We start from the raw sequence: 26,784 nt of genomic DNA, 5'->3' as shown, positions 1-26,784 counted from the left end.
CAGGGAAAAAGTGACAGTGACCTTAGCCACCCCCCGAGGGGCGGGCGGGATGCCTGCATAGCACACCAGGAGTCGCAGGGGGTTGCAGGGGCAGGGGCAGGGGCAGGGGCAGGGGCAGGGGCAGGGGCAGGCATGGGGTCACACCACCGCCGCTCAGCCACCACCAAGCCAAGCCAGGTGGCTAGCGCCACCCAGCCTGCATGCGGCACCGTCCCATCAAGTGCGGCAGTGGCTGGAGGCGGCGCCACCCCACCCCACCCCCCCAGCCAGAAGCGGGCGCAGGCAGCGGCGGCGGCGGCCCAGGCCTGTCACCCTGTCGCCCTGTCGCCCTGTCACCCTGCCACCCTGTCAACCTGCCACCCTGCCACCCTGCCACCCTGTCGCCCTGCCACCCACCCTCCAGCCTGAAGCTGCCCAGCATGTTGTTGTCCTCCACCTTGGCCCGCTCCCCCTCGTAGATGGCGATCTCCAGCTGGGGCAGGGCAAGAAAGAAAGGAGGAAAAGAAAGAGAGTGTGATGCGTTCAAGCTGTGCCCAACCGACGGCCGCTGGATGGTGCGCTCCGGCAGCCAGGCAGGCCAGCTGCAGCAACCTGCCGGCTGCGTGCTTGGCTGCTGGGGTGGTGGTCCCTGACCAGCACAGCAGCCGGCTGGGATGCAGCGCCAAACCCCACACCAGCACCCTCAACAACCACCACCCTCGACCCTCAACCACCACCCACCGAGGTCTGGTTGTCGACGGAGGTTGTGAAGTCCTTCTCCTCGTGCAGCGGGATGGTAGAGTTGCGCTTGACCACCCTGGAGGCGATGCCACCCTCTGCGGGAGGTGCCAGTGGGGATGAGAAGGCGAGGGAAGCGATGTGCAGCGTCAGGGTCACAGGGAGCAGGAGTGGCCGGTGCAGCGGGCCAAAGGGGCAGAGGGCAGTGGCGCAGGAGCAGGAGCAGCGGCCCGCGGCAGGGGTTCGAAGAAGCAGGGCGGGAAGACGAGAAGGCACGCGAGGCAGGCGAGGCAGGTGGCGTGGCCGCCTCGGCTGCCCCTCCCTCCAGCCGTCGCTGGAGAGGTACGCGGCACGCTGCAGCCTTGGCATCCTGCCTGACAACCAAACAGGCCCGGAGCTGCTGGCCGCTGCGCCCTTGCTGGTTGCGCAGGCGCCCTACACAGACCCTGCTGCAGCACGAGAAAGGGCGCAGCGGTAGCTGTCGCTCTCTTAAGGGCAGCGGTGCTGGCCGCCCGCTAAACGCCAGCGGCAGGGGCTTGATCGTTGCCAGACGCCGCCATCCATCATGCTCATCAGTAAACAAGCCCGCAACCACCCAACCCTGAACCCAGTGCCCTACAGCGAGCAGTTCCCATCTGGGGCCTGGCGCCGGTGCTTCCTGCGACTCCGTGCCCCGCTGTGCGCCGGTGCAGGCCGCAAGCCCGCAGCAGGCCACGAGAAAAAGAAGACGCAGCCTTGAGCCATGGCCCCGCCTTTCAATGACGAGCTGTCGACTGCCCTCACACCCATCCCACACATTCAGGCCAGTGATGTGAGAGGGCGTGCAACAGAGTGGCAGCGCGCTGCTGTGCACCCGGCTGGGCGGCTGCGCAGCCGGCACACAGCAGCGCTCTTGCCCACATTTTCAGCACACCCCTCTGAGAGGCCCTCAATGGTGAGAAGCACACCCACAGCCCTCCCCGCCTGCCCGCAGCGAAGCCTGCTCGCGGGCATTCCATGCATTCACGGCGCTGGCATAATGGGGCGTGCAGAAGGCGAGCGATCGCTGCTGTGAACCTCGCTGGGCGCAGGCGCAGCCCGCCTGGGCCGACAGCAGCTCACCGCTTCCTCTTCGGCAAACCCCTCTGCCAGGCGCTGAATGGCGGGACACCCCCTGAGCGCCCCAACCTCCTCTCCCCTGGGTGCATGCAGCAGCAGGGGCCCCAGCTGCTGGGCAGCTTCTCAGCAGGGGCTCCTGGGCCTGCTGCCCCGCTCACTGGTGGCAATGCCTAGGCTGAGCGGCGTCACATCCAGCAGCAGCAGATCGGTCACCCGCTCGTGCCGCTCTCCCGTCATGATGGCAGCCTGCAGTACACCGGGGCAGTACAGCAGCGGTACGGCTTTGCAGCACAGGTGAAGTCTGTTGCTCCAAGGTCTCCAGAAGGGGGCAGAAGGGGGCCAGGCAGGCACCGCTTGAGAGTCCCGAGGGTGGCAGCATGCGCCCGCCCACCTGCACGGCGGCTCCATAGGCCACTGCCTCATCTGGGTTGATGCTCTTGCACAGCTCCTTGCCCTGGAAGAAGTCCTGCGGGCGGCGGCCAGCATGCACATAGTCGGCAGTATGCCAGGTGGCGAATGGCGGTAAAGTACGCGGGCGAGCTGTCAAGCTGGGCGCCGATCAGCTCACGAGGCAGGCAGGGCATGGGGCTGGCAGAGGAGGCGATGCCAAGGCCATATCGAGTGGGATGCAGGGCGCCGCATGCGCACCCAACCCTCAAGCTTGCCCAGCCCGGCGCACCTGCAGCAGCTGCTGCACTTTGGGGATGCGGGTGGAGCCTCCCACCAGCACCACATCATGCACCTCGCTCCTCATCACACGAGCATCCCGCAGCACGCGGGCCTGCGGCGGAGCAGGCAGGCGGCAGGCGGGCAGGCGGCTGGTGGCTGGCATGCAGGTCAGGCATGGTGGCAAGCAGCGGGATGCTCAGGGGAGCACATCCGTGCGGCTGCATGCCAGGAGGAAAGAGAGCGCGTGCGCGCAGGCATGCAGCGGCGTGCGGGTGCGACAGCCAAAGCATCCGCAACAGCGGCCAGGTTCCGGCCCATGCACACCCCACCGCCACCACACACCACAGGCACCACGCACCACGGGCTGCAGGCACGCCTCAAACAGGTCTAGGCACAGACCCTCAAAGCGGGCACGGGAGATGGTGAGGGTGAAGTCCTGGCCTGCATGCGCGCAGCCTCAGGCGGCGGGGAGAGGCCACGGCAGGTCGGGGCATGGTCGGGGGTGGCATGACCGCGAGCAGGGAGGTAGAACAGGCGGGCGGGCAGCTGCGCCAGGTGGAGAAAAAAGGCGTGCAGCCCTGGAGCCGCCACGTCCAGCCGCCAGGCAGCCGCCGCACCCAGCCAGCAAGGCATGGCGCCCGCCGCAGCGGCCCCATTCACCCTCGAACAGGCCGTCCAGGGCCAGGTCAGCGGTGAGCCTGGAGGAAAGCGCGATCTTGGCTCGCTCGCACTCGGTGCGCAGGCGGCGCAGCGCTCGGGCGTTGCCCCTCAGGTCCAGCCCCGTCTGCCTCTGAAACTCCTGCACAGGCAGGCAGGGGGCGTGGAGGGGCGAGGGGTGGGCAGAGGAGCAGGTGGGCTGGCAGGGACGTGGCGAGGCAAGCGGCAGGCGAGAATGGGTGGCCGATTGATGGATGTAGGGAGGGAAGCTGGCTGCTGGCAGCCGGCAGCCGGCATCTGGCACCACGACGAGAGGAGCGCCAGCACTGGCAGTGAGGCGGTGCTCCGGCAGGGGCCACGCGCTCCTCCAGCGGCAGAACAGCAGGCGTGGTGCCTGCTTGTCTCCCGCCACAGAAGCGCCGTGAACCTGCCCAAGCACCTCCTCACGGCGCTGTCAGCGCCGCCAATCCTCCCAGCGCGCAGTAGCCCGGCCCGGCGAGCAGGCCACGGCACGCATCCCTTGCGCCAGGCGTGGAGCCCCCCAACGGCAACACACTGGCGGCCAGGCCGCCGAACACCTGGGGGGCAGGTGGCAGGCGCACCTCAGCGCAGTACGCCGCCAGGCGGGAATCGAAGTCGGCGCCGCCCAGGTGAGTGTCGCCGGCTGCAGGGGTTGTAGGGGCAAGGGGGGCCTGGGGAATGGGGAATATTGTTATCAATGCCATGCGGTTGGTGAGCGAATCTGCCCCCACACAGGCGCACACCCAGCAAGCTCACATGTGGCCTTGACCTCAAACACCCCATCCTCAATGCTCAGCAGCGACACATCAAAGGTGCCGCCGCCCAGGTCGAAAATCAGCACGGTGCGGGCGCTGCGATCCTCCTGCGAAGGCAGCAGGACAGCGGGCAGCAGTGGAAGTTTCAGCCGTGTGCTAGGGCAAGGCTCGGGGCGCCCTGGAAGGGGCAGCCTGCAGCCGTCAGTTGAGGGCGGTTGGTGTGGGAGGTGGGCAGGCACCCGCCCATGCCTCTCTCGCTTCCCCGGCCGCACTAAGCCTGGCGGCCGTACCTGGGTCGCCTTGTCCAAGCCATCTGCAGCGCAGCAAAGGTGGGGGCGGCAGGGCGGTGGCGCGTGGCGGTACCGGGGGGCGGTCGCGCTGCTGCACCCCCAACAGGGCAGAAGTGCTCCCTGCCCTTGCCCTCCCCACCACCATTCTGGGCCCCTCCCTGTCTTCAGCCAGGCAGCCGCAAACCTCACAGGCGATGGCGGCGGCGGTGGGCTCGTTGATTATGCGCAGCACCTCCAGCCCCGCGATGGTGCCAGCATCCTGCATTTCGGGCAGGCACATTTCGGGCAAGCCGGGGCAGGCAGGTAGGCAGGCAGGCAGGCAGGCAGGCAGGCAGGCAGGCAGGCAGGCAGGCAGGCTCCTGTTGTTTTCTGCAGGGGGAGCCGCCAACCTTGGTGGCCTGGCGCTGGGCATCAGAGAAGTAGGCAGGCACTGCGCTCGGGGGCAGGCGAGGCGCCAGGGTCAGCGCAGGCAGCAGGTGACGATCCGGGGTTTGTGTACGCACAAGCGCTGCGCGGCCCTGCCAGCAGGCGCCGACCATGCTGCCATAACCAGGCCAAGGCAGAGGCTGCGCAGCGGCGTGCAGCCGACGGCAATGCCCGGGCTGTTTACAGGCTCCTCGCTGGTCCAGGCTGCCCCCCACACATGGCGCGCCCCCCCCCTCCACACACCCACCCACCCACCCACCCACCACACACAGCCTGGTCCCTCTCACCCGTAATCACCGCCTGCCTGACCTCCTCCCCCAGGCCTGCCGCCGCTATGGAGCGCATGTGGGACAGGATGAGGGAGGAGACCTCCTCGGGGCTCACCCGCCGCAGCTGGCCGCGCTGCCGCACTGCAGCAGCGCGTGCGTGCTTGTGTGTGTGTGTGTGTGCGTGCGTGCGTGCGTGCGTGTTTGCATGTGCCATGGTGGTATGGCCGGGCCAGGCAGCCAGCAGGGGCACACTGCCGTCTTGGGTTCACTTTTCACCGCCGGTTCGCAGCGGCGCCCCAGGCGCGCACCTTCTATCAGCGGCTTGTCCTCCTCGCTGCCCACCACTCGGAAGGGCAGGCTGGCAATGTCTGCCTGGACGGCAGGGTCTGGTGGCAGGGCGCAAGGGGAAGAAGTAGAGGGAGGTGGGAGCGTGGATGAGTGGCTTAAGGAGCGAGCCACAGGGAGGGAGGGAAGGGAGGCAGGGAGGCATGCAGGCACTCGGCGGCCAGCAGGGCCCCGCAACAGGGCTCCCTGGGAGCAGGCACCCGCAGATGAGGCCAGAAAAGCAGGCGGCGCAGCCCTGCGCGGCCGGCCGTGCCACCGCTGCCGCCCGGCACCTGAGAACCGGCGCCCGATGAGGCGCTTGGGCTCTGTCACCGTGTTGTACGGTTTTTTGGCGGCCTGGTTGCGAGCTGCCTCGCCCACCAGGCGCCCGCCCTCTGTGTACGCCACCATGGAGGGTGTGGTGCGGTTGCCGGCATCGTTGTCCAAGATGCGCACCTCGCTGCCCTGCCACACACCAACGCAGCTGCAGGGAGGGAGGGAGGCGGGAGGCGGGTGCGGCGGCCGTCCAAGGGGCGGTGGTCGGGCACGGTCCAAGGCGCGGACGGCTGAGGGGGCTGGGCAGGCGGCGGTGAAGCAGGCCGCCAGTGCAATTAGACAGCGCAAGCCACCCCATGCCTTTTGGGAAGGCCTGCAGCCCTCACCTAAACGTCGTGCCCAGGTCGATCCCCACAGCTGGCATTTCGGCTGGATCAGGAGCTCCCAGAGGAGCCAGCGAGCAGCAGAGAGGATGAGACAACCTCGATCAGAGGGTGGGAAGGCCAGGCCAAATTGTACTGCAACGGCGGTGCGCGGCGCAGTTGGAGGCTCTCATCTCAACCTCCTAAACCTGAGCGAGCAACACCGCCCTGGATTCACGTCATTGTTCACACACAGCATGAATTTGTACACGAATTGGGGAAGCAATTGGGAGGCAGAAAAGCAGGAAGAATACAAACAGGAAGGATACACGGGGCAGTACAGAGTGAGAGGATTCCTCGCAGGACGCGGTCGTTTCAGCTGGGCTGGGCGCTGGGCGCGGCCGAGAGACAATCCGGCGAGTAACAGGGCATGCATTGAGGTGAGGTTGCCGCCCAGCGCCGCAGCCGCAGCCGCAGCAGGCTATCCGCCGCGCTTGGCGGCGCGCAGCAGCGGGCCGACGGCAGTGGGGATGCGCAGCAGGGCGCCGCCGCCCACCATGTCGGTCACGTGCCAGCGCACGCCCAGCACCGAGCGCTGCAGCTTGCGCTTAAGCAGCTCCGCCTCCAGAAGCTCAGGCTGGCGGCGGCGCTGCAGCAGGGACAGAATCTCCTGGCGGCCGGCTGCGGGGCAGGCGCGCGCAAGGGGAGCGGAATGGGGTGTCAAGCGTCTGCGTGCGCTGTGAGGGAGTCGGTTGCAGGGCACGATCGAGCAAAAGGGAGGCGCCATGCACAGCCTGCCCAGCAGCCTCGCCTGGCCCTAACAAGCCCCAGCCCCAGCGGCGCTGCCCACCTGCCACGCTGCGCACGGCGGCTCCCGCATTGGGCATGCTGAAGAGGTATCCATCGGGCCCTCCTGTGTGCCGTGTGAGCAGGCCTTGGCTGAGCAGCAGCGACACATGCGGCTCGCCCGCTGCCGCACCTGCCGCGTCCGCCTGCCGCCGCGGCTGGCCGGGCCTGCACCACGCTGGGTGGCCACAGGCAGGGCTGGGTGAGAGGCTGCCAGCTGGATGCGCTTCAAGAGAGGCTAGGCAGGTCGTCAAGAAGAACAGGATGTAAGGTGGTGTGGGAGTCTGAGTGTGTGCCGGGCCACTGACACAAGCTGCCACACGTGCAGGCAGCCGTGCAAAGCAAGGCCAGGCAAGGTCGTTGTCGGCGCTGTGATTGTCGCAGCGGAGGTTAAAGGGCTCCGCTGTGGTGATTTGAGTGCCGCAGGCAGGCAGGCATGCAAGGGGTGAGTGCACCTCGAGCCAGGTTGTGCAACCGGCAGGGCAACAGGCGGCACCCGGACCAGAAACCCACCTGGCGGGTGGCGCCCCCGACAGCAGCTGCAGCAGCTCTCCATGTGTGACCATGACCTCGGTACAGGCCGGCAGCACCCGCTCCGCAAACCAGGCAAACGCTTCCAGCGCGCCCGCGGCATGCCCCGCTGCGTTCCGGTCGCCGCCGCCGCCGCCGCCATGTGGCTGCTGCTGCTGCTGCTGCTGCTGCTGGCTGCGTGCCGCCAGCTCCTCCTTGCACCGCTGCACCGCTGCCACATAGTCTGCTGTCAGCATCACCACACACTCATCGCGGCTGGCGGGCAGCTGCAGCAGGCGCACGGTGTTGCTGCGGCGCAGCTCCTCCAGCTGCCGGTCTGCCGCTGTGCGGTCCGCCAGTACGCTGTACAGCTGCGCGCAGGTGGCAAAGGGCGCCACACCGGCCTGCAGGGCGAGCGCGGGAGGAGGGGTGGGCACAGCAGCGATGGTGTAGAGGCAAGCAGCGGCGGCAGGCGGCGGCGGCAAGGTCCACGGCGGCACATCTGGGCTCACCACTGCGGGGAACCGGGAGTTGAGCAGCTGCAGGGCCACCAGGGCGTCGTTTGGCAGCGCCTCGGGCGCCGCTGGCTCGGCTGCAAAGTCGTGCTCAAAACTGGCGGTGTCGGCGTGGCCGGCGGGGGTCTCAGCAGGCTCCTGCTGATTGGTTGCGATCGGTGGGGCAAGCCGTCTGCGTTTGGGGGGCGGGGGAGGGAGGGTGACGATCTTGGACATGGCGCGGCTCTGGCTGGCCTGCGAGACCCTCGATCAGGCCATCGGAGGCAAACGAACAGCTTGGAACGTAAAAAACCGCTTCCTGCGACGCGCTGTCCCCGAGTTTTCTTCTCCTGCGGATAGGCCCAATCAGGTGCACAAGAATGATGGAATCACCCTGTCTGCACCATCTGCACGCACCCCGGGGTTCCAGCGAGTCACCAGTACAACCAGACAGGATGCAGGCCACCCTCAGCAGCGTGAATGGTGAGGGCGCATCTGGGTGACGCTACCCCTCGGCGTTCCGTGTCTCGGCCGGGCCTCAAACCCGCGTGCTGGGGCACAGCAGGGGCCAATGGAGCCCAGAAGATGCCGTCTTGGCAGCCCCGCAGCGCCAGGCGGCCGGGCGCCGCGCTCCCGCCCGCCACCCGTTGTAGTGCCGTCACAAAGCTTCCCTGGGCAGCCCAATGCGGCCAGAACAGTAACCCCTTGCTGCTTCTCACCCTGTGCCATCGCAGGCCTGGCCGGCACCCGCCTGGCGGCTCGCCGCAGCACCCGCGTGCAGGCGGCCCGCGCCTCTGTGCGCGTGCAGGTGCGCCGCCACAGCCGCAGGGTGTGGGCAGGCCACGCCAGCAGCGCGGCTGCTTTCACGCAGTGAAATGATATGGCGGAAGCGCAGATCGCAGCCGCTGGAAACCCCGGCCCGCAGCTGCCCGTGCCGGGTGCACACACATGATGCAAGGCGCTCACGCGACGCTTACGCTCTGCCTTGGCCTGCCCACGCCTCCCCGCTGCCCGCAGGCTGCCTCCAGCGGCTACCAGTGGCTGAACAAGGACCCCGTGGCCTTCATGGCCGGCTTCCTGGGCTGGTTTGCGCCCTCCAACATCGCCGTGCCCGCCTTTGGCAACCAGTCCCTGTTTGGAGCCTTCACCAAGTCCATCGGCGAGGAGCTCGCGCACTTCCCCACCGTGAGCGAGGGAGGGAGGGGCATCCGGGTGGCCAGCGCGTCCCCTGCTTGGCTGGCCGGCTGGCCGGCTGCGCAGCCTGTTTCGGCGCCTGGCGGCCTATCGACCGGCTGTTTGTTCTCTCCCTGGAATTTCTGGTCTCTCACCTGCGACGGCCCGTTGCTTCGGCTCTTTGCAGGGCCCCGCTCTGACCGACGACTTCTGGCTCCTGATGGTGACCTGGCACATGGGCCTCTTTGCGTGCCTCTTCTGGGGCCAGATCGGCGTGCAGGCGCGCAAGCAGGTGCGGAACAACACACCCGAAAACTCGCCACTGCAATTCTCTCCGAATGGCGTGCTCACATTCCCAAGGCATCTGCAACTGTGTGGTTCACAGAGGAACACCTGCGCCCCGCCCCTTCTCCGATATGCAGGGCTACTTCTGAGCGACGCAGCCCCCACCCACGCGGCCGCAGCCGTGCCGCAGCAGCAGCCAATTTTGCGCCCATGAGAAGAGCAAGCAACCTCGAATTCATCACCATCACTTGTGTATGTGGCCCTCTGTTGTAACATCGCATACGTTGCGGCTCTGTGCCGTCAGCGAGCGAGCGTCGCGGGCAGCGAAAGCGGGCGGGTCGTGTGACGGACTGCCGTAGCATGGCAGCGGGGGGTCACAGCAGCCTCACATGCTGCAATGGGCTGGAGCTGGCTGTCCTTGACGCCACGATGGCTCAAGCTCGGCCAGGCCCAGCTTCTGCCGCCGGCCAGGTGGCGCGCTGTGGCGGCCCGGCTGACGGAGCTTCCCCATGGTTTGTCGCCTGCCACTCCTGCGCGATCAACCAACCCCAGGCTGCTGTTAGAGCTGTTTGGAGAGGTCACCGCCTCCTCAAAGTCGCTGCCTGCCCGGCAAAGCTAACGCGTGAGGTGCACACGCCGAGTGTGGTGCCGCAGTGCTGCCCGCTTGCACCTCCAGCCGTCTGGATACCTAGTGGCGTTGCCGCACCGCTGGCGTCGCGCCCGCTCGCCGCCGCCGCGCCCCTCGCCGCCGCACTGCTTGCTGCCGCCGCCGCTGTCGACCCTGCTGCCATCTTACCCAATCCTCCCCTCACGCTACAGGTTCAGATGCCCTGCCCACTCCGCTTCGTGCTGGCGGGAGTGTCGGCAGCCGTGGCGGCCTGGCTGTTCTGCTTCTCGCTCGCCCCGCACACCGCTGAGGGGACACAAGCCAAGACCTCGGAGGTGTGCTGCCTTTGCGGCTGCCCCGCGCTGCTGCCTAACGGGCGCCCACAGACGTGCGGTTTTCTTTTCTTTTCACTCTATTGCTTGGTTGCATTGCTCACGACCTGCTCGCCGCCGAGCCTCTATACTGCCTGCAGGCGGGACAAAGGGGCGCCACGCATCGGCACTGGCTGCGGCTATTGCTCGACTTCTTCACCGGGCGATACCTGTACCACACATTGCTCAAAAGTCGAGCGCAGCCCGCCAAAGCGCCTGGCCAGCCCACAGCAGCAGCATGCAGTGGCGGGCGGCGGCAGCAAGCAGCGGCTGCGGGCGGTGGCGGCTGCCCCTTCAGCACCCTTGCCTCTCCTGGCGGTGGAGTCTGCCCTGCTCGGCGAGGAGGGCAGCATGAAGAGTAGCGCCGCTCGCTGTATTTGATTCTTCCTGACCTTCAATAATCGCTTGACACTGCACAGCTTGTTTCGCACCTTGGCGCCTTTTTGCAACACCAGTGCCGTGGGCAAGCAGACTTGCAGGGGAGGGTGCACAGTCACATGCAGCACGACTATTGCAGGCATGGCAGTGTCGTCATGGTCTGAAGCTGCGGTTGCCTGTGCAATTGTGTTGCCGCGGGGGACCCAAGCCATGGCGGGCACGCTGCTGCCGCCATGGCGGCACCAGTCACATGAGTGTTTGCGACTCGATCTTCCGGGCTCTGCCGCTCGCAATGGCGCACTGCTGCGCCGCTTTGTAACTCGCAAGGGCCCGCATTTCACGCAACCCCTGCGCCACTTGTCGGCAGAGTCGGCGCCAGGCAGCTCCAGCCGCTTGGCTTGAGCGCTTCGAAAGGGGGCTGGCTGCCTGTGGCCTCCACCGAGCGCCGCCCTGTGGCGCTTGGCCGCCGCCAGCGCTGCCGCCACCAGCGCCGCCAACGGGGCGACTGGCGCCGCTCCCTGGCGGCCCTGACGCGTCGCACGCATGGCGCCGCCGCCCTTTGACGGGTACGAGGAGGACCTGCTGGATGACGAGGTCCTGCAGGACGAGGAGGAGGAGTGGGTGGAGCTTGGGGATGAGGGCGCCCCCGGCTTCCGCGCCGCGCTCTTCAGCTCGCAGGCAGGCCTGTACGCCCGCTACCGACCAAACTACCCCCCGCACGTGAGGCCTGGCCTGGCGCTCGCCCCCCGCTGCCAGCCCTGCCCGCCTGTCCTAGCTTGTCGCTGATCATTCACCGGCTCTGGCTGCGGCCGCCGCCGCTGGCCAGAAGGCACCACCTTGCTCAGCGCTCCACGCTCCCGCCATGCATTTTGCCCCTTAAGGCTGCTGCCCCTGCGTTGCTCTTTGCCATTGCCCTGCCCTCCCGCCCCGCCCGCCGCAGGTCTACCAGCGCATCTACGACTTTGCAGAGGTGGCCAGCGGCGGCGTGCGGCCGGGGCAGGGTAGCCAGGAGCTGGCGCTCGACATCGGGTGCGGCTCCCCTGCCCCTACCGCAGCCTTCAAACCTTGCCTGCTGCTTGGTCACGCGCTCCGCTTCTGGCCCTCGCTTGGCTCCCTGCTCCTGCCCCCCGCCTGCTCGGCGGCGACCCCGAGTTACCGACGCTCTCCAACCAAAATCTTCACATGCGTGTGGCGCCGCTGGCGCAGGTGCGGTCCCGGCAATGTGACTGTTGAGCTGGCCAAGACGTATGTCCAGGTGGTGGGGGTGGACCCCAGCAAGGACCAGCTGGACCACGCAATACAGGTACTGCAGATACCGCTGCACCTGGCAGTGGCCTGCTGCTGCTGTGTGTGGCCTGCGCTCCTGCGGCGTGCTCCTGGGCCTCTGCTGCTCTGCTTGCCCCTGATTTCTGGCATCTGCGCCTGCCTTGCCACCATGTTTTGAAGCGCCACCATGATTGGAGTGGCCTTGCCAATGCCCTTGTCACTGCTGCTCTTGTCACTGCCACCGCGGTCAGTGCCGCCGCGGCTGTGCAGGGCCCCAACATCCGCTACGCTCAGGTGGCGGCTGAGTTCCTGGCGCACCACCTGCCGCCGCGGTCGGTGGACCTCATCGCCATGGCGGAGACGCTGCACTGGTGGGGGCAGGGGGGTGCGCCTGGGGGGCCGCTGTGTGTGTGTGTGTGGTGGTGGTGGTGGTGGTGGTGGTGGAGCACCGCCTCATCTAGTCCAGGGTTTGAGGCCACCTGCCTTGCTCCGTGCTCCTCCTCCCAGCTGCCTGCGCCTGACCCTTGCTGTCGCCGCCTGCAGGCTGGACCACCTGCGGTTCTACGAGCAAGCGAGGCTCATCCTGAAGCCCACCGGCTGCCTGGCCATCTGGTGCGGGGCGCAGGCATTGCCGGGCGGCCCACCCGCAAGGGAGGCCGCGGGCCAGCAGCCTTGGCACCGCCGCGCAAGGCGTCCGCCGCAGGCAGCCACCCCGCATGCCCACGGACGGCTGTTCTCCTCGCCCGGTTCTTTTTGGCTCGGCGCGCCGGATGCCGCCGCGCGCCGCTTACCGCCCCTGCTGCGCCCGGGCCCCGCTGCAGGTGCTACGACCTGGCCGAGTTTGAGCCCAACGAGGCGCACCCTGATGCGGAGGGAGCGGAGAAGGCCAATGCGCTAATGCGAGCCTACACCTATTCGGTGAGCATGTGGCTGTTGCGCTGGGTGGGGCTGTTGTACTGGGTGGGCAGGTGCACATCGCTGATATTGACGTGGTGGTGGCGGTGTGTTTGCGGCATGGTTGCGTGAAGCGCGTCGGCGCCTGTGTGGTTCTTTAAGGAGACAGGTTGTGCGGCGGGGATGCAGGCGCACGGGCTGTGTGCCTGCCGTCCCAGACCATCAGCCAGGCAGCCAGGCTATGGAGGCATGAGCCCGCCGCCGCGCCGCTGCCGCTGCCCCGCCGCAGGTGATTGGCCCCTTCTGGGACAACCGCCGCACCTACATCGACCGGCGGTACGCGGGGCTGGAGCCGCTGGCCTCCCAGTTCCGAGTGGTGGAGCGGGCAGACATGCGCATGGAGCATGTAAGGGATTGGGTGGCGGGAGAGTGTGTGTGCAGGGGGAAGGCGTGGTGGGGTGTGTGTGCAGGGGGGAGGGGTCAAAGGTGGATGGCAGGAGGGGGGGGGGGGAGAGGAAGCCCCACTTGACCGACCCACCCACCCACCAGCCACCTCCCCGTCGAGGTGCATGCAGATGTGGAGCATGGACCACTTTGTGGGCTTCCTGCGCAGCTGGAGCCCCTACGCCGCCTTCCGCAAGACCTACCCAGACAAGGAGGACCCGCTGGTGGACCTGCGGGCCCAGCTCAAGTGAGCCAGCTGGACCGCCGCCCTTGCTTTCGGGCTGCACTGTTTCAGGGGCTGGTGAGGCAGCTCGGCGGCCTCCGGCTGCTGCATGTGGGCTGGCTGTTGGGGGGCGGCGGCGGGCGGCCTGACGGCGTGGTGCCTTTGTACGCTGCTGCTCCCGCCGCTGCTGCAGCAAGCTGCTGGGCGTGACGGACGACGCTGCTGCGACGCTGCGGGTCACCTTCCCCGTCTTCCTCCTGCTCATCCGGGACCCGGTGCAGCCAGAGCTGCCGCCGCTGTAGCGCGCCCAGCGGGCTGCCCGCTGCGCCTGATGACAACGACTGATGACCCTGCTGTACCTGAATTGTTTCCCTCGGCTCCCAGTTGAATTCTTTTCTCGAATCAGTTTTAAATGTCTGTTTTCCTTGCGCAACTGCGCTGGAGTTGGCTGCAGCCATGGTGGAGCATCGGCGGGTGGCGGCAGCGGGCGCGGCGCGGCGCGGCAGCAACTGATCCAAGACTTTCGTCGTGTCGTCCTCTTCTCCATACGCCATTTGAAGCTCTCTGCTGCGGCTCTGGGCCTCTCCACACAGAGACACGCCTGGCCGATCGCGTTGCCTTTCCCGACCTTCGCTTCTGGCCCTAGTCGCTGCCCTGGCGGCACTCATGCAGCCGCGCCAATGCTGCAGCGGATATTCAGCAGCAGCAAGAACGGCAGCAGCGAGGAGGAGGCCCGGCCGGCCAGGGCCCCCAGTGAGTCGCAGCTGGGCGGGAGGATTGTCCGGCAAAGCACTCCTGCACGAGCAGCAGTTCCCGGTGGCTGCGGCTGCAACACCCCGCTGCTGCCGCCGCCGCCGCCGCTGCACGGTGGCCGCCGCCGCTCCAGCAGGGCCTGCCTGGCAGCCGTTGAGCCAGCTGCGTTCGTTTGGCGCAGGCCCCGTCAAGCCGTTGAAGCCCATGGAGCAGATGGTGGAGGTACAGCGGCAGGTGGAGAAGCTGAGGGGGTACTATGACCTGGCCAGGGTGAGAGGGTGTTGATAGTGGGGCGGTGTTTTGTTGATAGTGGGGCCCTGCTTGTGTAGAGCCCGCGGCTGCTGCAGGCGGGCCATATTCGTGTCACAGCAGGAGCTTAGGCCTTGAGGACAATAGAGCTGATCTCAAATTGCAAGAGATCTCGGGCCTTCAGATGCAATACAGCGCCCTTGTGGGAGCTTCGAAGCATTCCTTTGCTGCCCTGAAAACCCCTTCCGCTCCCAATGCGCCCGAATTCGCCCACCGCCCGTCACGCTGTGTGATGCAGGACGCTGTGGAGCGGGCGTACGCCAAGGACGTGGCGGGGCAGCACAGTGCTGCGGTACAGCTGTACCGCACCGCCCTCAACATCCTGCTGGAGGGGCTGGCCCTGGCGGTGCCCAGCATGGGGCTGGATGCCTCACATAGCAACACCGCCAGGTGGCGCTCTGATATGAACCAGTGGCAACAGGGCGTGCTGGATCGGCTGAGGGCCCTGGAGGGCCAGGGCGGACCGGCGGCGGCAGCAGCAGCCAGCAGCGGCGGCGGAGGCGGCGGCGGCGTGGCGGCGCGGTCGCCGCCGGCCAACCCGCTGCTGCGCTCGCAGCGCAGCGCGCCACGGCCGCGGCCGGCGGCGGCGTTGGCAGCGGCGGCGGCGGCGGCGGCAGCGGGTGTGCGGCCTGGGGGAGGGTCCAAAGAAGATAGGGACTTTGATGAGCGGGTGCTGAGCGAGGTGCTGGACAGCGCGCCCAGCGTGGCGTGGGATGACGTGGCGGGGCTGGCAGCTGCCAAGCAGGTGCGCGGGCGGCTCGTCCCCCGGGACTGGTGCTGACGAGGCGCCCCCGGCCGCGGCGGCGGCTGCTGGGTGCGCAAACAAAGGGGGCAAGCCAGCAGGCCTGGGGCGGCATACGCACACGTGCTGCAGACGTACAACACCGGCAGTGTTGGTACGCACACCGACGCACGGCTCCCATGCCGCTGCCCCATCTCCTGCAGGCCCTCCAGGAGATGGTGATCCTGCCCACCCTCAGGGCAGACCTGTTCCAGGGCCTGAGGGCCCCGGCGCGCGGCCTGCTGCTGTACGGGCCGCCCGGTGCAGTTCGGCCGCCCGCTGCGCGCAGCATGCCGTTGCTGCACGCGTGCTGGGCAGCCTGCCTGCCTGTCCCCGCTCTTTGTTCTGCCACCCATCCTCCCCTGCGTTTCGCCAACCAGCCCCGCCCGCCACCTCCCAGCCAACCCACCCCGCCCGCCCGCCCGCCTCCCTGCCAACCACCCCCATCGCTCGGCGCAGGCAACGGCAAGACGATGCTGGCAAAGGCGCTGGCGCACGAGGCGCGCGCCACCTTCTTCAACATCTCCGCCTCCTCCCTCACCTCGCGCTGGCACGGCGACGCGGAGAAGCTGGTGAGAAGCTGGCGGCGGCCCGGGGGCGGGCTGCGCGCATGCAGGAGACAGGAGGGAAGATTCTGCTGCTGCTGCTGCTGCTGCTGCTACTGCTGGAGATGGCGGCGGCGGCAGTGGTGGTGGTGGTGATGTGTGGGCGAGCGTTGTCATCATGATGACCGGGGGAGGAACGCAGGGAGGGCACGGGTGCTCAGGCCCGGCGCGTGCCTGCCGCCGCCCGCCTTCCCGCGCAGGTGCGTGCGCTGTTCCGTGTGGCGGCGCGCAACCAGCCCTCAGTCATCTTTATTGGTGAGGGGAGGAGGCGGGGGATGGGCCTGGTGCCAGCAGCCATGTGCCGCTCAGCTCCCCGTGCCGCATCTTCGCACACGCACGCGCCGCTGCTCCCCTCTGGCACCCGCCTGCAGCCCGCCTGCCTGCCTGCCTGCCTGCCTGCCTCACCCGCCGCGCCGTCACTCTCCCTCCTCTATTCACCTTTTCATTGAACTGTGCCTGCCCGCCTGCCTGCCTGCCCGCACACCACCCGCCTGCCGCAGACGAGATTGACAGCATCCTGTCGGAGCGATCCTCCTCGGAGCACGAGGCCAGCCGCCGCCTGAAGACGGAGTTTCTGGTGCAGGTGGGGCGCCACGGCCTGCTGCCCTCCCCCAAATGCCCCCAGGCTGCTGAAAGTATCGGCCGTTGCCACCCTGTCTGGCGCCCTGTCTGGGCGCAGCGCCAGCCGGCGGGCCGCAGGGTGGGCCTGGGTCGGCTGCCCCGCTGCGCCTGCCCACCTCCCTGGTTGGCGGCTGCCTGGTGCGGCTCCTGGGAGCACTGCCCCACTGCCTGCCCGCCCGGCTCCCAGCCCCCCCCGGGTTCGCCATCTCAACAGGCTGCCCTGCCCTGCCCTGCCCTGCCCTGGGCCCGCAGTTTGACGGCGTGGCCAGCAGCTCGGACCGCGTGGTCGTCATCGGCGCCACCAACCGGCCCTGGGAGCTGGATGACGCGGTGAGCTGGGACGGGGAGGGTGCTTTCCTCTTTGGAAGGAAGACTTGTTTTTAATTATTGGGCTTGACGTTGATGGGTGGACGGCGGCGCCGCTCCTGGGCGGCGCTGCTGGGGCTTTCGCTGGCACGGCAGGCGTGGGCCCCCCGCTGCGGCCAGCGTAAGCCCAACCCCTGGCGGTGCAGGTGCGGCGGCGGCTGCCCAAGCGGGTGTACGTGCCGCTGCCGGATGCGGCGGGGCGGCGCGCCATGGTGCAACACCTGCTCCGCGGCCAGCGCCACCAGCTGAGCAGCAGGGATCTTGAGCGGGTGGTGGCGGGCACAGGCGCGCTGGCACACGCTGCTGCTGGGGGGGTGCCCAACCGCCGCCTCTGGCGCCCTGCCTCTGCCCGTCCCGCCGACGGCTGCGTCGGTGCTGCTGCGCGCAGCGCAGCGCTGCGCAGCGCTGCCCTGCCCCCTTGACCCGCTGCTGCCCCGCCGCCGCCTCGTCGCCGCCTCGGCCTTCCTGCCGTTTCCGCCGCGTTCCCCCCACCGCGCCCTCGTCCCCGGCCTGCCGGCGCAGATGGGTACAGCGGCAGCGACCTGGCGGCGCTGTGCAAGGAGGCGGCCATGGTGTCTATCCGAGAGCTGGGCGCCGCCATTGCCACCGCCCCCGTCGACTCGGTGCGCCTCTTGACAGCGCAGGCCGGCCCTGCTCAGGGCTGTGCGCACGCTCGTGGCCCGCCCTTGCCGATGCGCTTGTGCTGCACGAATGGAGGCCTCTGGCTTGGTGTGGCCCCGCCGAAAAAAACGGTTCGGATGGGTGGTGCCCGCAGGTGCGCCACATCAGCATGGCCGACTTTGTGACGGCGGTGGGCGCCATCAAGCCCTCGGTCAGCCGAGAGCAGCTGCGGCGGTTTGAGGAGTGGACCAGGGACTACGGCATGGCCTCCTGACTAAGCTGATGGGCTGACTAAGCTGATGGGCTGCGGCGGCCGGCCACCAAAAGTGGCGGCGCTCGTGCACGGCGGGCGCCACGCAGCGGCAGCAGCGGCATGCGGCCCGTGCTCCTGCACCGGGCATTGGCTCCCCACCCGCCGCCACCAGTTGTTCCTATTCCACCCTCGGATTGGCTTACTGGCCTGGCTCTGCGTGCCGCCAGGGCTGTCGTAGCCTGGCCGCGCTGACGTGGCCGGGCGGGCCGCTGAGGTGATCCATTTGTACTTCACGCCCGCTCCCGCGTGCCATAAACCAGTGCACATTGGCGGTGCCAGACACAAAGCTGGCAGCATGAGTGGCAGCGGCGGGCCCAGGCCCCCCAACGTGTTCTCCTTTCTCAATGGAGTGTTCAACGAGCCGTTCTTTCAGGGTTTCAGTAGCTGGGGCGGCTTCGACAGCCATTTCGACGGCAGGAGGCAGGTGGGTGCCAAACCGCGTGATCACATCCCCATGGTTGTTCTAGAGGGTCAGCGGGCCTCCCGCTTTCGGGCAGCCCCCTGAAGGCTGCGGCGGGCATCTCACAGGGGTTCTGCAGCGGTGTCGAGCGCTCCAAGGCACGCCCGACACCGCCTTTGCTACCCCACCACGGTGCCGCTCCGCCGCCACGCTGCCCATGCAGACCGGCAGCAGCACGGCGAGGGAGATCCCCATAGAGGGCCCCGATGACGACATACCCACCGCGCAGCACAGGCGCGTGGCTGGAACGCTGCGCCCCGAGGGAGCCCACACTCCTGCTGTGCCTGCGCCTCGCAGTCACCCACCCGCCAACCGACGCGGCCGCCACGTGCACGCCACCCCTGCTGGTCCTCCCGCCTGGGCCCACTGCTGCAGGCTGACGGGCCCAGTCATCCACGAGCTGCCCGACCACGAGCACCACCTGCACAGCCACCTGTACCTCAACAGCAGCCAGCCCGACAGCGTGGAGGAGCCGGAAGGTGAGAGCCGTGGGGAAGCTATACAGCTCGCCGCCCCTGCTTCATTGGAAGGGGCCTCCGGTGCACCTTGCTGTTTCTGCAGCCTCCAGTGCGGGTGGCTGATCCGGCAGATCCAAAAGAGGCAGTCACTAGCTTTTGCCCAAGCTTCCCGTGCAGATGAATCGCACAATGTGCCCCGCAGCCACCACCACCACCAGCAGCGCCAGCAGCCCGCCGGCGTGTCTCTGCCTCCGCCGCCGCCGCCGCCAGCAGCGGACCAGGGGCCGCCCCTGGCTGCAGCATCCCGCGCCCAGCAGTCGCAGCAGGGCTCGCCCCTCAGGGCGCCGGCGGCGATCAGGGTGCAGGCCAGCCCTGCCGCTCGCGCGCGGCCTGGCGCTGCAGCAGAGCCAGAGGAGCCTGGCTCGCCCCTGCTGGTACATGTGGAGGAGGGAATGCTGCATGGCGACACCCCCCGCCACAATGCCAGTGCAGCAGCAGGCCCGCTGCCAGACTGGCTGACAGGCGACGAGAGCGACCCTGCCACCATGCAGTGGCAGCCTGCCTCCCAGCAGCAGCAGGGGGCGGGCCTGGATGTGCGCACCCCCGCGGGCCAGCCCTCTGCGGCAGGCGCTTCGCCCGATGCGCCGGCAGCCGCGGCGGCCTCGCGCGCGCCTGCCTGGCCAGGCAGCGCTGGCAGAGGCGCCGACGCGGGGCGAGCAACCGCCGAGGCGCCACCTGTTGGCATCAGGCACCGCACCAGGTGCGGGATGGGGGGTGGCTGCTGCTTGCTGTTGTCTGCTGCTGCGTGCTGCATGCTGCTGCTGCTGCCGCTGCTGCTTCCATAAGGGAGCAGTTGTGGCGACAGTTGGGGAGCCGCCAGCTGAGCGCAGCCGTGCTCTGGACCCACCATGGTGCAGGCGCCTGTGGCAGCTGCTGCTGCCAGGGCTGCGCCGTTGCCTGCTGCTGCTCGTGCCATGCTGGCGGGGTGGCGGGCGGGGCGGGCAGGCAGGGAGACTGGGCCACTAGCTGCAAGGCAACTCCGCTCAGCAGCATGCCTTCCCTGCTCTTGCTCCCCCTGCCCAGCAGGCACCCATCAAAGCCGTGAGTGGGTGAGGGCTGCTGATCGCTGGCCCCCGCCCTCCCCACCGCTGCACTCACACTGTGCTGTTGTGTGCTGCTGCCGGCAGGGCGCCGACAGACGCTGATGACGGCGGCGGCGGCGATGGCGGCGGCAGCAGCACCGCAGAAGCTGGCAGGCGGCAGCGCAAGCCCAGCCCCCGATATGAGGCGCTGCAGCAGGCGGCCGCCACTGCCAGCGCGGCGCCCCACCCGCGCCAGCGCCGCGCGCCGGCAGCGCGCCCAGCAGCAGCAGCGGCGGCCCCTGCCGCAGAACCGGCACCGCGCCAGCGGATGGCCCGCAAGCGGCGGCGGGGCAGCAGTGCCAGCTTGGATTCTGTTGATGATGGTGATGATGAGGAGGAGGCTGGTCAGCACGCTGATGCAGAGGTGCTAGGCGAGGACCCCGACTGGCGCCCTTTTAAGCACAGCGCCAAGGCCATGCCATCAAAGCCGCCGCCCGCAAAGCGCCGCAGGCGCAGCGCCGGGTCTCACAGAACGTGACCGCCGCGTGTATGCCGTGAACGCAATTGATAGCTTGTTTGTGCCACGAGTAGCTCAGCTTGCAAGCGAGTGCCTTGCCTCTGTTTCCATCATGTTGTCAAAGCATGACCCTGGTGCAAAACTCTGCTTGTTGTGACTTGGAGGCAAGCTGGGGGCGGCGACCACAGCGGGCGCGCCGCGCAAGCGGCAGAGGGTGGCGGCGCTGTCGGGTGTTGGCGCCGCCACCGGCGGCAGCGTCCTGCTTCCTCCGGGCACTCTCAGGATGCCGGCGTGCCCAATTGACGACTGGGTCGTGTGTGTAGAGCAAATGCAGCCTGCCCACCGCCGCGGCGGCAGGGGTAGAAAGGTGGAGGCGCGTTGGCGGGGCTGAAACCAGCCCTGATGCCTCGTTCCACATTCTTACGTACCCTCCTGTTGCAATTGCGTTGTCCCAGCATTGTGCCACTGCCCTCCGACACACAGACTTAACACCGCCTCCAAACGACGATGGCGCGCAGGCACCTGGCCCTGCTGCTGGGTCTAGGCCTCCTGGCCGCGTGTGCCGCCTCCACAGGCAAGTCAGTGCCCGCGGGAAGGGAACGCCGGCTGCGATGCGCCAATTGGTCGCCCAACCAAATCGGCATTTGGCGCCCGACACGGTGGCGGGTCCTCAGCGGCAGCCCGGGCCGACAGGCTTGGCCGTGGGAGCGCGATGCGGCGGGAAACGGGGCGCCTGCAGCCCGCTACGGGGCGAGTGGCAGCGGCGGTCCCCGCCGCCATCGACCATTGCAGTTGCAGCGGCTGCTGACCTCCCCAGGGCCTGCCTTTCCCACCTGCCCGCCATGCCTGCAGTTGAAGAAGAGTTCTCCACGGAGGAGCTGGTGAGTGGAATCGGTTCCCACTCCCGCTGCACCTGTCCCGGGCTGTCGCCCCTGTCTGTCAAAAACTGGCAGCTGCCACGCACCCCTCCCCCTGCAGTTCACCTCCACGTTCAAGGCCGTCGCCCAGTCGATGCCGGCAGCATGGAGCTCCACCTACGGCGCCCAGCGCACCCGCGGCGGCTACTACGGCGGCGGTTATGGCGGCGGCGGCTCAGGTCCGTTCCCTGGCTATGGCTCCCCCGTGCCGCCCGTCTGGCCGTCGCCGCCTGGCTATGGCTCCCCACCGCCCGTGCCGCCGTCGCCGCCTCCAAATGGCGGTGAGCCTGGGTTGCCAGGCTGGGCCCTGCTTCAGCTTTGTGGTCAGCGTGTGACCCGCTTGCACTCGCTCTACCTGTCTGCAGGACACCCAAGCCCCAGCCCAAGCCCCAGCCCTCCCGTTGACAATCCCCAGAGCCCCTCACCTTCTCCATCTCCCAGCCCCTCGCCCTCACCCAGCCCATCGCCATCCCCGTCGTCTCCAGAGCAGAGCCCCCAGCAGAGCCCGCAGGAGAACCCCCAGCAGAGCCCCCAGCAGAGCCCCGCCCAGAGCCCCAGCGAGAGCCCCGGCGTGGAGATTAAGGACCTCAACGCCTCCCTGTGCACTGGCGTCGCGTATGATGGTAAGCGGGTCGGCGGGCGCACTGCCCGGCCATGCCTTTGCATGCCGCCTCCCGGCCTGTCCGACCAGCCTGTGCTGCGCAACGCACAGGGCACTGCCTCATCCCAGCCTACCGCGCCCTGCTGCTGTGCACCCCCCTGGCGCAGGCTACCTCACGCGCTGCTCCCTGTGGAGCGACAGCAACGGCGACGGCCTGTTTGAGGACGGCGAGCCCATCGTGACCGTGACTGGCGGCCAATGGGCCTTTGCCTCCACCGCCACCGCCAGCACCCTGGGCGTGCTGCACCTGGCCACCGCCGACGAGGCGACCACCACGGTGGGTGGATGAGACGGGATGGCAGAGAGTACGGCTGTTCGGCGTGTGAATGTGCATGTGATTTTGGTGCCCGCTGGCCTTCCACTTGACACCTGCCCTCCTGCCCTCCTGCCGCCCTCCTGCCATGTGCAGGTCGCCGCCGGCAGCGCCGGCTGCCACGACGCCACCTCCCTGCTCGCCGTGCACTTCCCCTTTGCCGCCCCCAAGCCCGCCTCCTGCGACGCGCCCCTGGTTGTCTTCCCGCTCACCTCGCTGCTGGCGCACGGCAGCCAGTCTGGCATCAGCCTGCCCGCCCTGCTGGACGCCCTGCAGCTTCCCGTCGGCTACCCGCTGCTCACCGCTGACTCCCTGGCGGTGCGTGTGGCGCGGTACAGGCTGGCAGTCAGTGCAGCCGGCGGTGGAGCCTGTGCCAGCCTCCGCAGAGTGCATGTACTGCATTGCTGTGCCCTCCTCCATGCACCCCTGGACCTCACGCACTACGCGCCGCCCTGTCCCATGCCTTGATGTGCCCGCAGGCATCGCAGGCCGGCGATGACGCAGGCAAGAAGGTGTACCGCCGTGAGGTACAGGTGGCCCAGCTGGCCCTTGTGGCCGCCAAGCTGCTCACCAAGAACAGCGCCTACCTGCCCCCGGCCCGCAAGGCGCTGCTCAAGGCGCTGGCCGGCCAGATCATGGGCGGCGGTGGGCGCCGCCGCCTGCTGACCGCCGACGCCGCCTCGGTGCAAGCCGTCGTCGGTGAGCTGCGTGTGCTGGGGTGTGTGCCAGGGGCCAGCCAGCTGGCAGTCGGGACCTGGTGTGTGCTGCGCTTGCGAGCCCAACACCTCCCACACCTGCCCTGCCCTGCGCTGTGCTGCTGCCTCCCTGCCAGGCACCGTCTGCTGAGCTCCAGGTATTTCCCTGGTCCCCACCCGCCCTGCAGACCTCACCCAGGGCGCCGCCATCCAGTCGCTGCTGGCCGCCGCCAACGCCATCGCCGCCGCCACGGTGCCCGCCGACCAGCTGGCGGTGGTCGGCGCCGACGTGCTGGCGGCGGTCGCCAACGCCATTGCCGCTCTCAACTCCATCATTGAGAACAGTACCGACGTGGAGATGATACAGAAGGTGCGGGCTCCGTCAGAGGGGAGGCGGCAAGGACGGCCCGGCGCTGCCGCGGAAGTCGAGCGGGCACTGCGGAGCCGGCCAGTCGCGACCCGCCTGCCCGGCCCGACGCTCCGTGCCGCCGTCCTCTGTCATCCTGCGTGCAGGCCGCCGTGGTGGGCGAGACGGTGCTGGCCTCCAAGGTCTCTGCCCTGGTCTCTGGCCAGATCAGCGTGTCGCAGTTCCAGGCCGCCACCTCCCCCAGCGCGCTGCAGAATGCGGCGCAGCAGGTCACCCTGCCCGGCGCGCCCTCGGAGCAGCGGAAGAGCAACGCGGTGGCGCTGGGCGTGGGGCTGGGCATCGGCCTGGGCGTCCCGTTGATTGCCGGCGCCGGCTTTGCCTACTGGTACCTGGTGGTGAGGAAGGGCGGCAGCGGCGCCGGCAGCGGCCTGCACGAGGGCATGTTGTGATGCGCGGCACCGACAGCAGCGGCAGCGGCCCTCCCTCCTGAATGCGCTCTGCAAAGGATGCGCTTGTTTGCTAGCGATTGTTTGAACATGGCCATCCGCGTTTCTGGTTTCCACTTGATCCCTCCTCTGTAACAAAGAATTGTTGTTCCGATCTTGCTGACCGCCGGGGTAATCAAGGAGCTGGCTTATTCTTGGCAAGCTATCCTGTGGGCATCCTACGGGGGCTTGCTGGGCTTTACAAAGCAGGATTGAAATATTGAAAGGATGTACTGTGTGAAAATACCATGAAGAAAGCACTTGCGAGTCGCGCGCACCAGTGACGCATGCAGGGCCCCCGGCCCTGCGCCCGCGTTGCCATGCCCCCAACAGGTGCACTTGGCGCGGGGCAGCAGCCCCAGCCGCAGGGTGCAGAAACTCGGTCCGACGACCTACCCCCCCAACAGCATCCGTCACCACCACAGAGACACAGAGATCAACATGACGTGCCGCACAGGCGGGCACGCCGGCGGCCACGGCAGCGGCTGCTTCGCGGCAGCTGCCGCCGCCTGCAGCTCACATGGCCGCCGGGTAGGCCAGGCCTGCGGGCCCGCCTGCCTGCTGCTGCTCGCCGCCGCCGGGCTGGACCCAGGGCTCGTGCAGGCCCACGCTGGCGCCGCCGGGCCGCGCGCCGCGCCGGGTGCGCCTGCGCCGCACGGCCACCAGGAACACCAGCAGGGCCACGACGGGCAGGCCCAGGCCCAGGCCCAGCCCCAGCCCCAGCCCCAGCCGCAGCGCCTGGTCGTCCTGAGTCTGGCCCTGCAGCTGGCTCTCCGGGATGAGGATGCCGGGCAGGGTGGCCCCCTCGATCTCCTCCCTCACGCTGGCAATGTCGGTAGCCTCCTGGAACTCGGTTGCCGTGATCTGGCCAGACACCAGCGCATCCACCTGCTCCGCCACCAGCGTCTGGGCGACCTGCGGAGAGGCGGCAGGGGGCAGGCGGCGGGACGGGTGGCGAGGGCAATGGCGCCGCGGGCTCGAGCGGGAGCAGCAGCAGGCAGCTGGCAGCTGGCGGCTGCTGCACCCTGCCGTGCCCTGCCCTCTTAAGAAGCTTCCCTGCCCCTCACCAGCATCGCCCTCTGCATGTACTCCACTGTGGGCGCCGCCGCCACCACCTCGTTCCACACCGCCAGCGCGTTGGCGGCAGCCTGCAGGCGGCGGGCAGAGGCAGGTGCCCGGTCGTGGGCCGGGAGCACGGGCGGGCTGTGCCATGCATGAATTGCGCCCGGCAGACGAGGTCAATCAGGCGCCACGGCGGCAGTCTGCCTGCCCAGCCTCCCACCTGCCTGCCTGCCTACCTTCCCCACCCGGCCGTGCCCCGACCCGCCCCACCCCATCCCGCCCCCACACCCTCCGCTCCAGCCCTCTTTCCCACAGCCCCTCTCTTTCCCCCCTCCTCCTCCCACCGCCCCTTCCTCTCCACACAGCCCACCTGCAGCACTTGGGCGGAGATGGCGACGAGCTCTCCCGGCGGCGCCTGCGCCTGCACCTCCTCCAGCAGGCTCAGCACGGTGGCTGGGTCGGACAGGTCAAACAGGCCGTCCCCCACTTGGCGCAGCGCGCGGCCCGCGGCGGGCGCGGAGCGCGCCCAGCGGCCCATGCGCGCGCCCAGCTGGGCAAACACGCGGCGCGCGATGGCGTGGTAGGAGGACGCGTTGCCGCGCTGCGCCAGCAGCACGCCGCCGTTGAACACGATCTGTTTCACCATGAGCTCAGCCTGGTGCACGCGCTTGGCGCCAGGCACCCCCGTGGCGGCGCCCTGCGCGCGGGGCAGGCAGGGGCAAGCTTCTTGTGGCGACTGTTGCACATGTGTGCGTGTGTGTGTCGGTCGGTTTGTGGTGGGTGGTGGGTGGGCCAGGGGTAGGCAGGAGGGGCCGACAGAGGAGCGGAGCTTGGTGGAGGCACCCAGGGTGAGCTGCCGGGCTGCCATTGCAGGCAGCAGGCAGCAGCAGCTCAAGCTGGCAGCCCCCGCGGCGGCGGCTGCCGCGGAACAGGCTCACCAGCAGCGCGTCCTGCCTGCCGATCGACCAGGTGGAGGGCAGGCCCAGGGCGCTCTTCAGCTCCTCCTCGCTCACCTCCTGCAACGCCGGCAGCAGCGGTGGGAGAGGCTTCAGGCGCCGGCGGCGGCAGCGGCAGCTGGGCGGGCGGCAGCGGGAGCCGCAGCTGGACCTGACGCATGCCAAATCGGCTGATCCAGCCGCCGGTCCTGCCGGCTCTGCCGCGGCTCCCGACCGCCAGCCATCCACACCACAGCACGGCACAGCATGGCGCAGCATGGCACAGCACAGCATGGCACAGCACAGCGCACCTGCGCGGCGTACACCAGCACAGTGGTCAGCGGGGTGACGGCGATGGTGTGGTTGCAGCTGGCGGGCCGCGGCGCTGCCAGCTGCACGTGCTCTGGCAGCAGGGTGACGATGTCGTGGCAGGCAGAGGTGACCCCGGCGGTGGCCAGCTGCAGGGGCAGGCGGCAGGGGCGGTGCCAGAACGCGGGTGGAGGGCAGGATGGGAGGCGCAGCTGGATGGAAGGAGGTGGGCGGCACCGCAGAGACCGGAGCAGAGCAGCCACGCGCCACCACAGCATGGCTGGCAGCAGGGGTGAAGCCCCGGAGCGTCGCAGCGGCGGCCGGCGGCGCGCACCCGTCTGCCGGCAGGGGAGGTGCGGGGCGCGGGCACGATGCGCACGGTTGCCAGCTGGGCGGCGGTGACGCCCTGCAGGGCGAAGCTGCCGTTGACGACGGTGCCCGAGGCCTCGGAGGAGGCCTGCAGCTCAGAGTCGCCGCTGGCATCAAAGTAGATGGTACAGGCGGAGAGGTAGCCGTCATACGCCACGCCTGCAGCGGCAGGAGCAGGGGCAGGGGCAGGCGACGGGGTCAGGAGGCAGCGGGGCAGGTGGTGAGGCAGGGCGGGTGGGAGGTGAGGCGAGGTGAGGGTGGAGGAGGGCTGGGATGCCGCGGCGCAGCGGCGAGGGCGTTAATGCGAGCAGGAGCAGCGGCGCCGGCAGCGGCAGCGGCAGGAAAGGCAGCGGCAGCGGCATGGGAGAGTGGCGCACCGCGGCAGATGGAAGTGGAGCCAGAAGGAGACGGGGAGGATGAGGGAGAGGGG

At 68.8% G+C, this 26,784-nt stretch overlaps 7 protein-coding genes across 7 annotated transcripts in view; 4 read left to right on the top strand and 3 right to left on the bottom strand.

The window, feature by feature from the left end:
* Positions 1–5,926, bottom strand: part of CHLNCDRAFT_48993 (hypothetical protein) — a gene marked incomplete at both ends in the record, with an annotated part of 7,234 nt that extends 1,308 nt beyond the window's left edge. Inside the window, 17 exons of the mRNA XM_005845690.1 lie at positions 22–53; positions 192–196; positions 397–472; positions 721–815; positions 1,974–2,061; positions 2,207–2,281; positions 2,495–2,596; positions 2,843–2,925; positions 3,145–3,283; positions 3,744–3,805; positions 3,919–4,024; positions 4,392–4,466; positions 4,597–4,637; positions 4,921–5,043; positions 5,211–5,288; positions 5,520–5,710; positions 5,889–5,926. Of these exons, the coding sequence (XP_005845752.1) occupies positions 22–53; positions 192–196; positions 397–472; positions 721–815; positions 1,974–2,061; positions 2,207–2,281; positions 2,495–2,596; positions 2,843–2,925; positions 3,145–3,283; positions 3,744–3,805; positions 3,919–4,024; positions 4,392–4,466; positions 4,597–4,637; positions 4,921–5,043; positions 5,211–5,288; positions 5,520–5,710; positions 5,889–5,926 (1,409 nt within the window). The remainder of the gene's footprint in view (positions 1–21; positions 54–191; positions 197–396; positions 473–720; positions 816–1,973; positions 2,062–2,206; positions 2,282–2,494; positions 2,597–2,842; positions 2,926–3,144; positions 3,284–3,743; positions 3,806–3,918; positions 4,025–4,391; positions 4,467–4,596; positions 4,638–4,920; positions 5,044–5,210; positions 5,289–5,519; positions 5,711–5,888) is intronic.
* Positions 5,927–6,101: 175 nt separating this feature from the next.
* CHLNCDRAFT_36320 (hypothetical protein) lies at positions 6,102–7,974 on the bottom strand. The gene is made up of 4 exons (XM_005845689.1): positions 7,733–7,974; positions 7,224–7,624; positions 6,715–6,878; positions 6,102–6,545 (listed from the first exon to the last, which is right to left on the bottom strand). Exons 1-4 carry the CDS (start codon positions 7,949–7,951, stop codon positions 6,346–6,348), a joined length of 984 nt encoding a protein of 327 aa, XP_005845751.1. The 5' UTR covers positions 7,952–7,974; the 3' UTR covers positions 6,102–6,345.
* A 778-nt stretch (positions 7,975–8,752) lies between these two features.
* On the top strand, positions 8,753–9,179 carry CHLNCDRAFT_14460 (hypothetical protein; the record flags this gene model as incomplete). Its single annotated transcript, XM_005845800.1, has 2 exons — positions 8,753–8,899; positions 9,075–9,179. Coding segments are annotated over 2 exons (252 nt in total), but the record flags the coding sequence as incomplete, so codon positions are not given.
* Positions 9,180–11,071: 1,892 nt separating this feature from the next.
* On the top strand, positions 11,072–13,657 carry CHLNCDRAFT_136372 (hypothetical protein; the record flags this gene model as incomplete). Its single annotated transcript, XM_005845799.1, has 9 exons — positions 11,072–11,248; positions 11,469–11,557; positions 11,735–11,831; positions 12,065–12,165; positions 12,338–12,406; positions 12,616–12,712; positions 12,978–13,094; positions 13,264–13,379; positions 13,549–13,657. The coding sequence occupies 9 exons, from the start codon at positions 11,072–11,074 to the stop codon at positions 13,655–13,657; spliced, it is 972 nt and encodes a 323-aa protein (XP_005845861.1).
* A 664-nt stretch (positions 13,658–14,321) lies between these two features.
* On the top strand, positions 14,322–17,685 carry CHLNCDRAFT_36318 (hypothetical protein; the record flags this gene model as incomplete). The annotated part of the gene is made up of 9 exons (XM_005845798.1): positions 14,322–14,378; positions 14,656–15,162; positions 15,363–15,770; positions 16,004–16,058; positions 16,304–16,386; positions 16,677–16,754; positions 16,937–17,141; positions 17,313–17,413; positions 17,566–17,685. 9 exons carry the CDS (start codon positions 14,322–14,324, stop codon positions 17,683–17,685), a joined length of 1,614 nt encoding a protein of 537 aa, XP_005845860.1.
* Positions 17,686–21,083: 3,398 nt separating this feature from the next.
* On the top strand, positions 21,084–23,643 carry CHLNCDRAFT_136369 (hypothetical protein; the record flags this gene model as incomplete). Its single annotated transcript, XM_005845797.1, has 8 exons — positions 21,084–21,122; positions 21,220–21,439; positions 21,644–21,781; positions 21,927–22,096; positions 22,229–22,450; positions 22,612–22,831; positions 23,016–23,197; positions 23,341–23,643. 8 exons carry the CDS (start codon positions 21,084–21,086, stop codon positions 23,641–23,643), a joined length of 1,494 nt encoding a protein of 497 aa, XP_005845859.1.
* Positions 23,644–24,195: 552 nt separating this feature from the next.
* Positions 24,196–26,784, bottom strand: part of CHLNCDRAFT_53545 (hypothetical protein) — a gene marked incomplete at both ends in the record, with an annotated part of 3,455 nt that continues 866 nt past the window's right edge. The window contains 6 exons of the mRNA XM_005845688.1: positions 24,196–24,594; positions 24,747–24,827; positions 25,112–25,438; positions 25,680–25,757; positions 25,988–26,134; positions 26,320–26,513. Of these exons, the coding sequence (XP_005845750.1) occupies positions 24,196–24,594; positions 24,747–24,827; positions 25,112–25,438; positions 25,680–25,757; positions 25,988–26,134; positions 26,320–26,513 (1,226 nt within the window). The remainder of the gene's footprint in view (positions 24,595–24,746; positions 24,828–25,111; positions 25,439–25,679; positions 25,758–25,987; positions 26,135–26,319; positions 26,514–26,784) is intronic.

The sequence above is a fragment of the Chlorella variabilis genome (genome assembly GCF_000147415.1).
Source record: "Chlorella variabilis unplaced genomic scaffold CHLNCscaffold_16, whole genome shotgun sequence".
Lineage (NCBI taxonomy): Eukaryota > Viridiplantae > Chlorophyta > Trebouxiophyceae > Chlorellales > Chlorellaceae > Chlorella > Chlorella variabilis.
This window is presented reverse-complemented; position numbering and strand designations above follow the sequence as displayed.

Bases quoted from the DNA above. Each gene is read 5' to 3' on its own strand.
- CHLNCDRAFT_36320 (XM_005845689.1), bottom strand. From the start codon at position 7,951: ATGTCCAAGATCGTCACCCTCCCTCCCCCGCCCCCCAAACGCAGACGG. The intron at 7,625-7,732 runs GTGAGCCCAGAT...CTCGCCCTGCAG, and splicing joins ACTCCCGGTTCCCCGCAGTG to GCCGGTGTGGCGCCCTTTGC. The intron at 6,546-6,714 runs GTGGGCAGCGCC...CCTGCCCCGCAG, and splicing joins CGCCGTGCGCAGCGTGGCAG to CCGGCCGCCAGGAGATTCTG.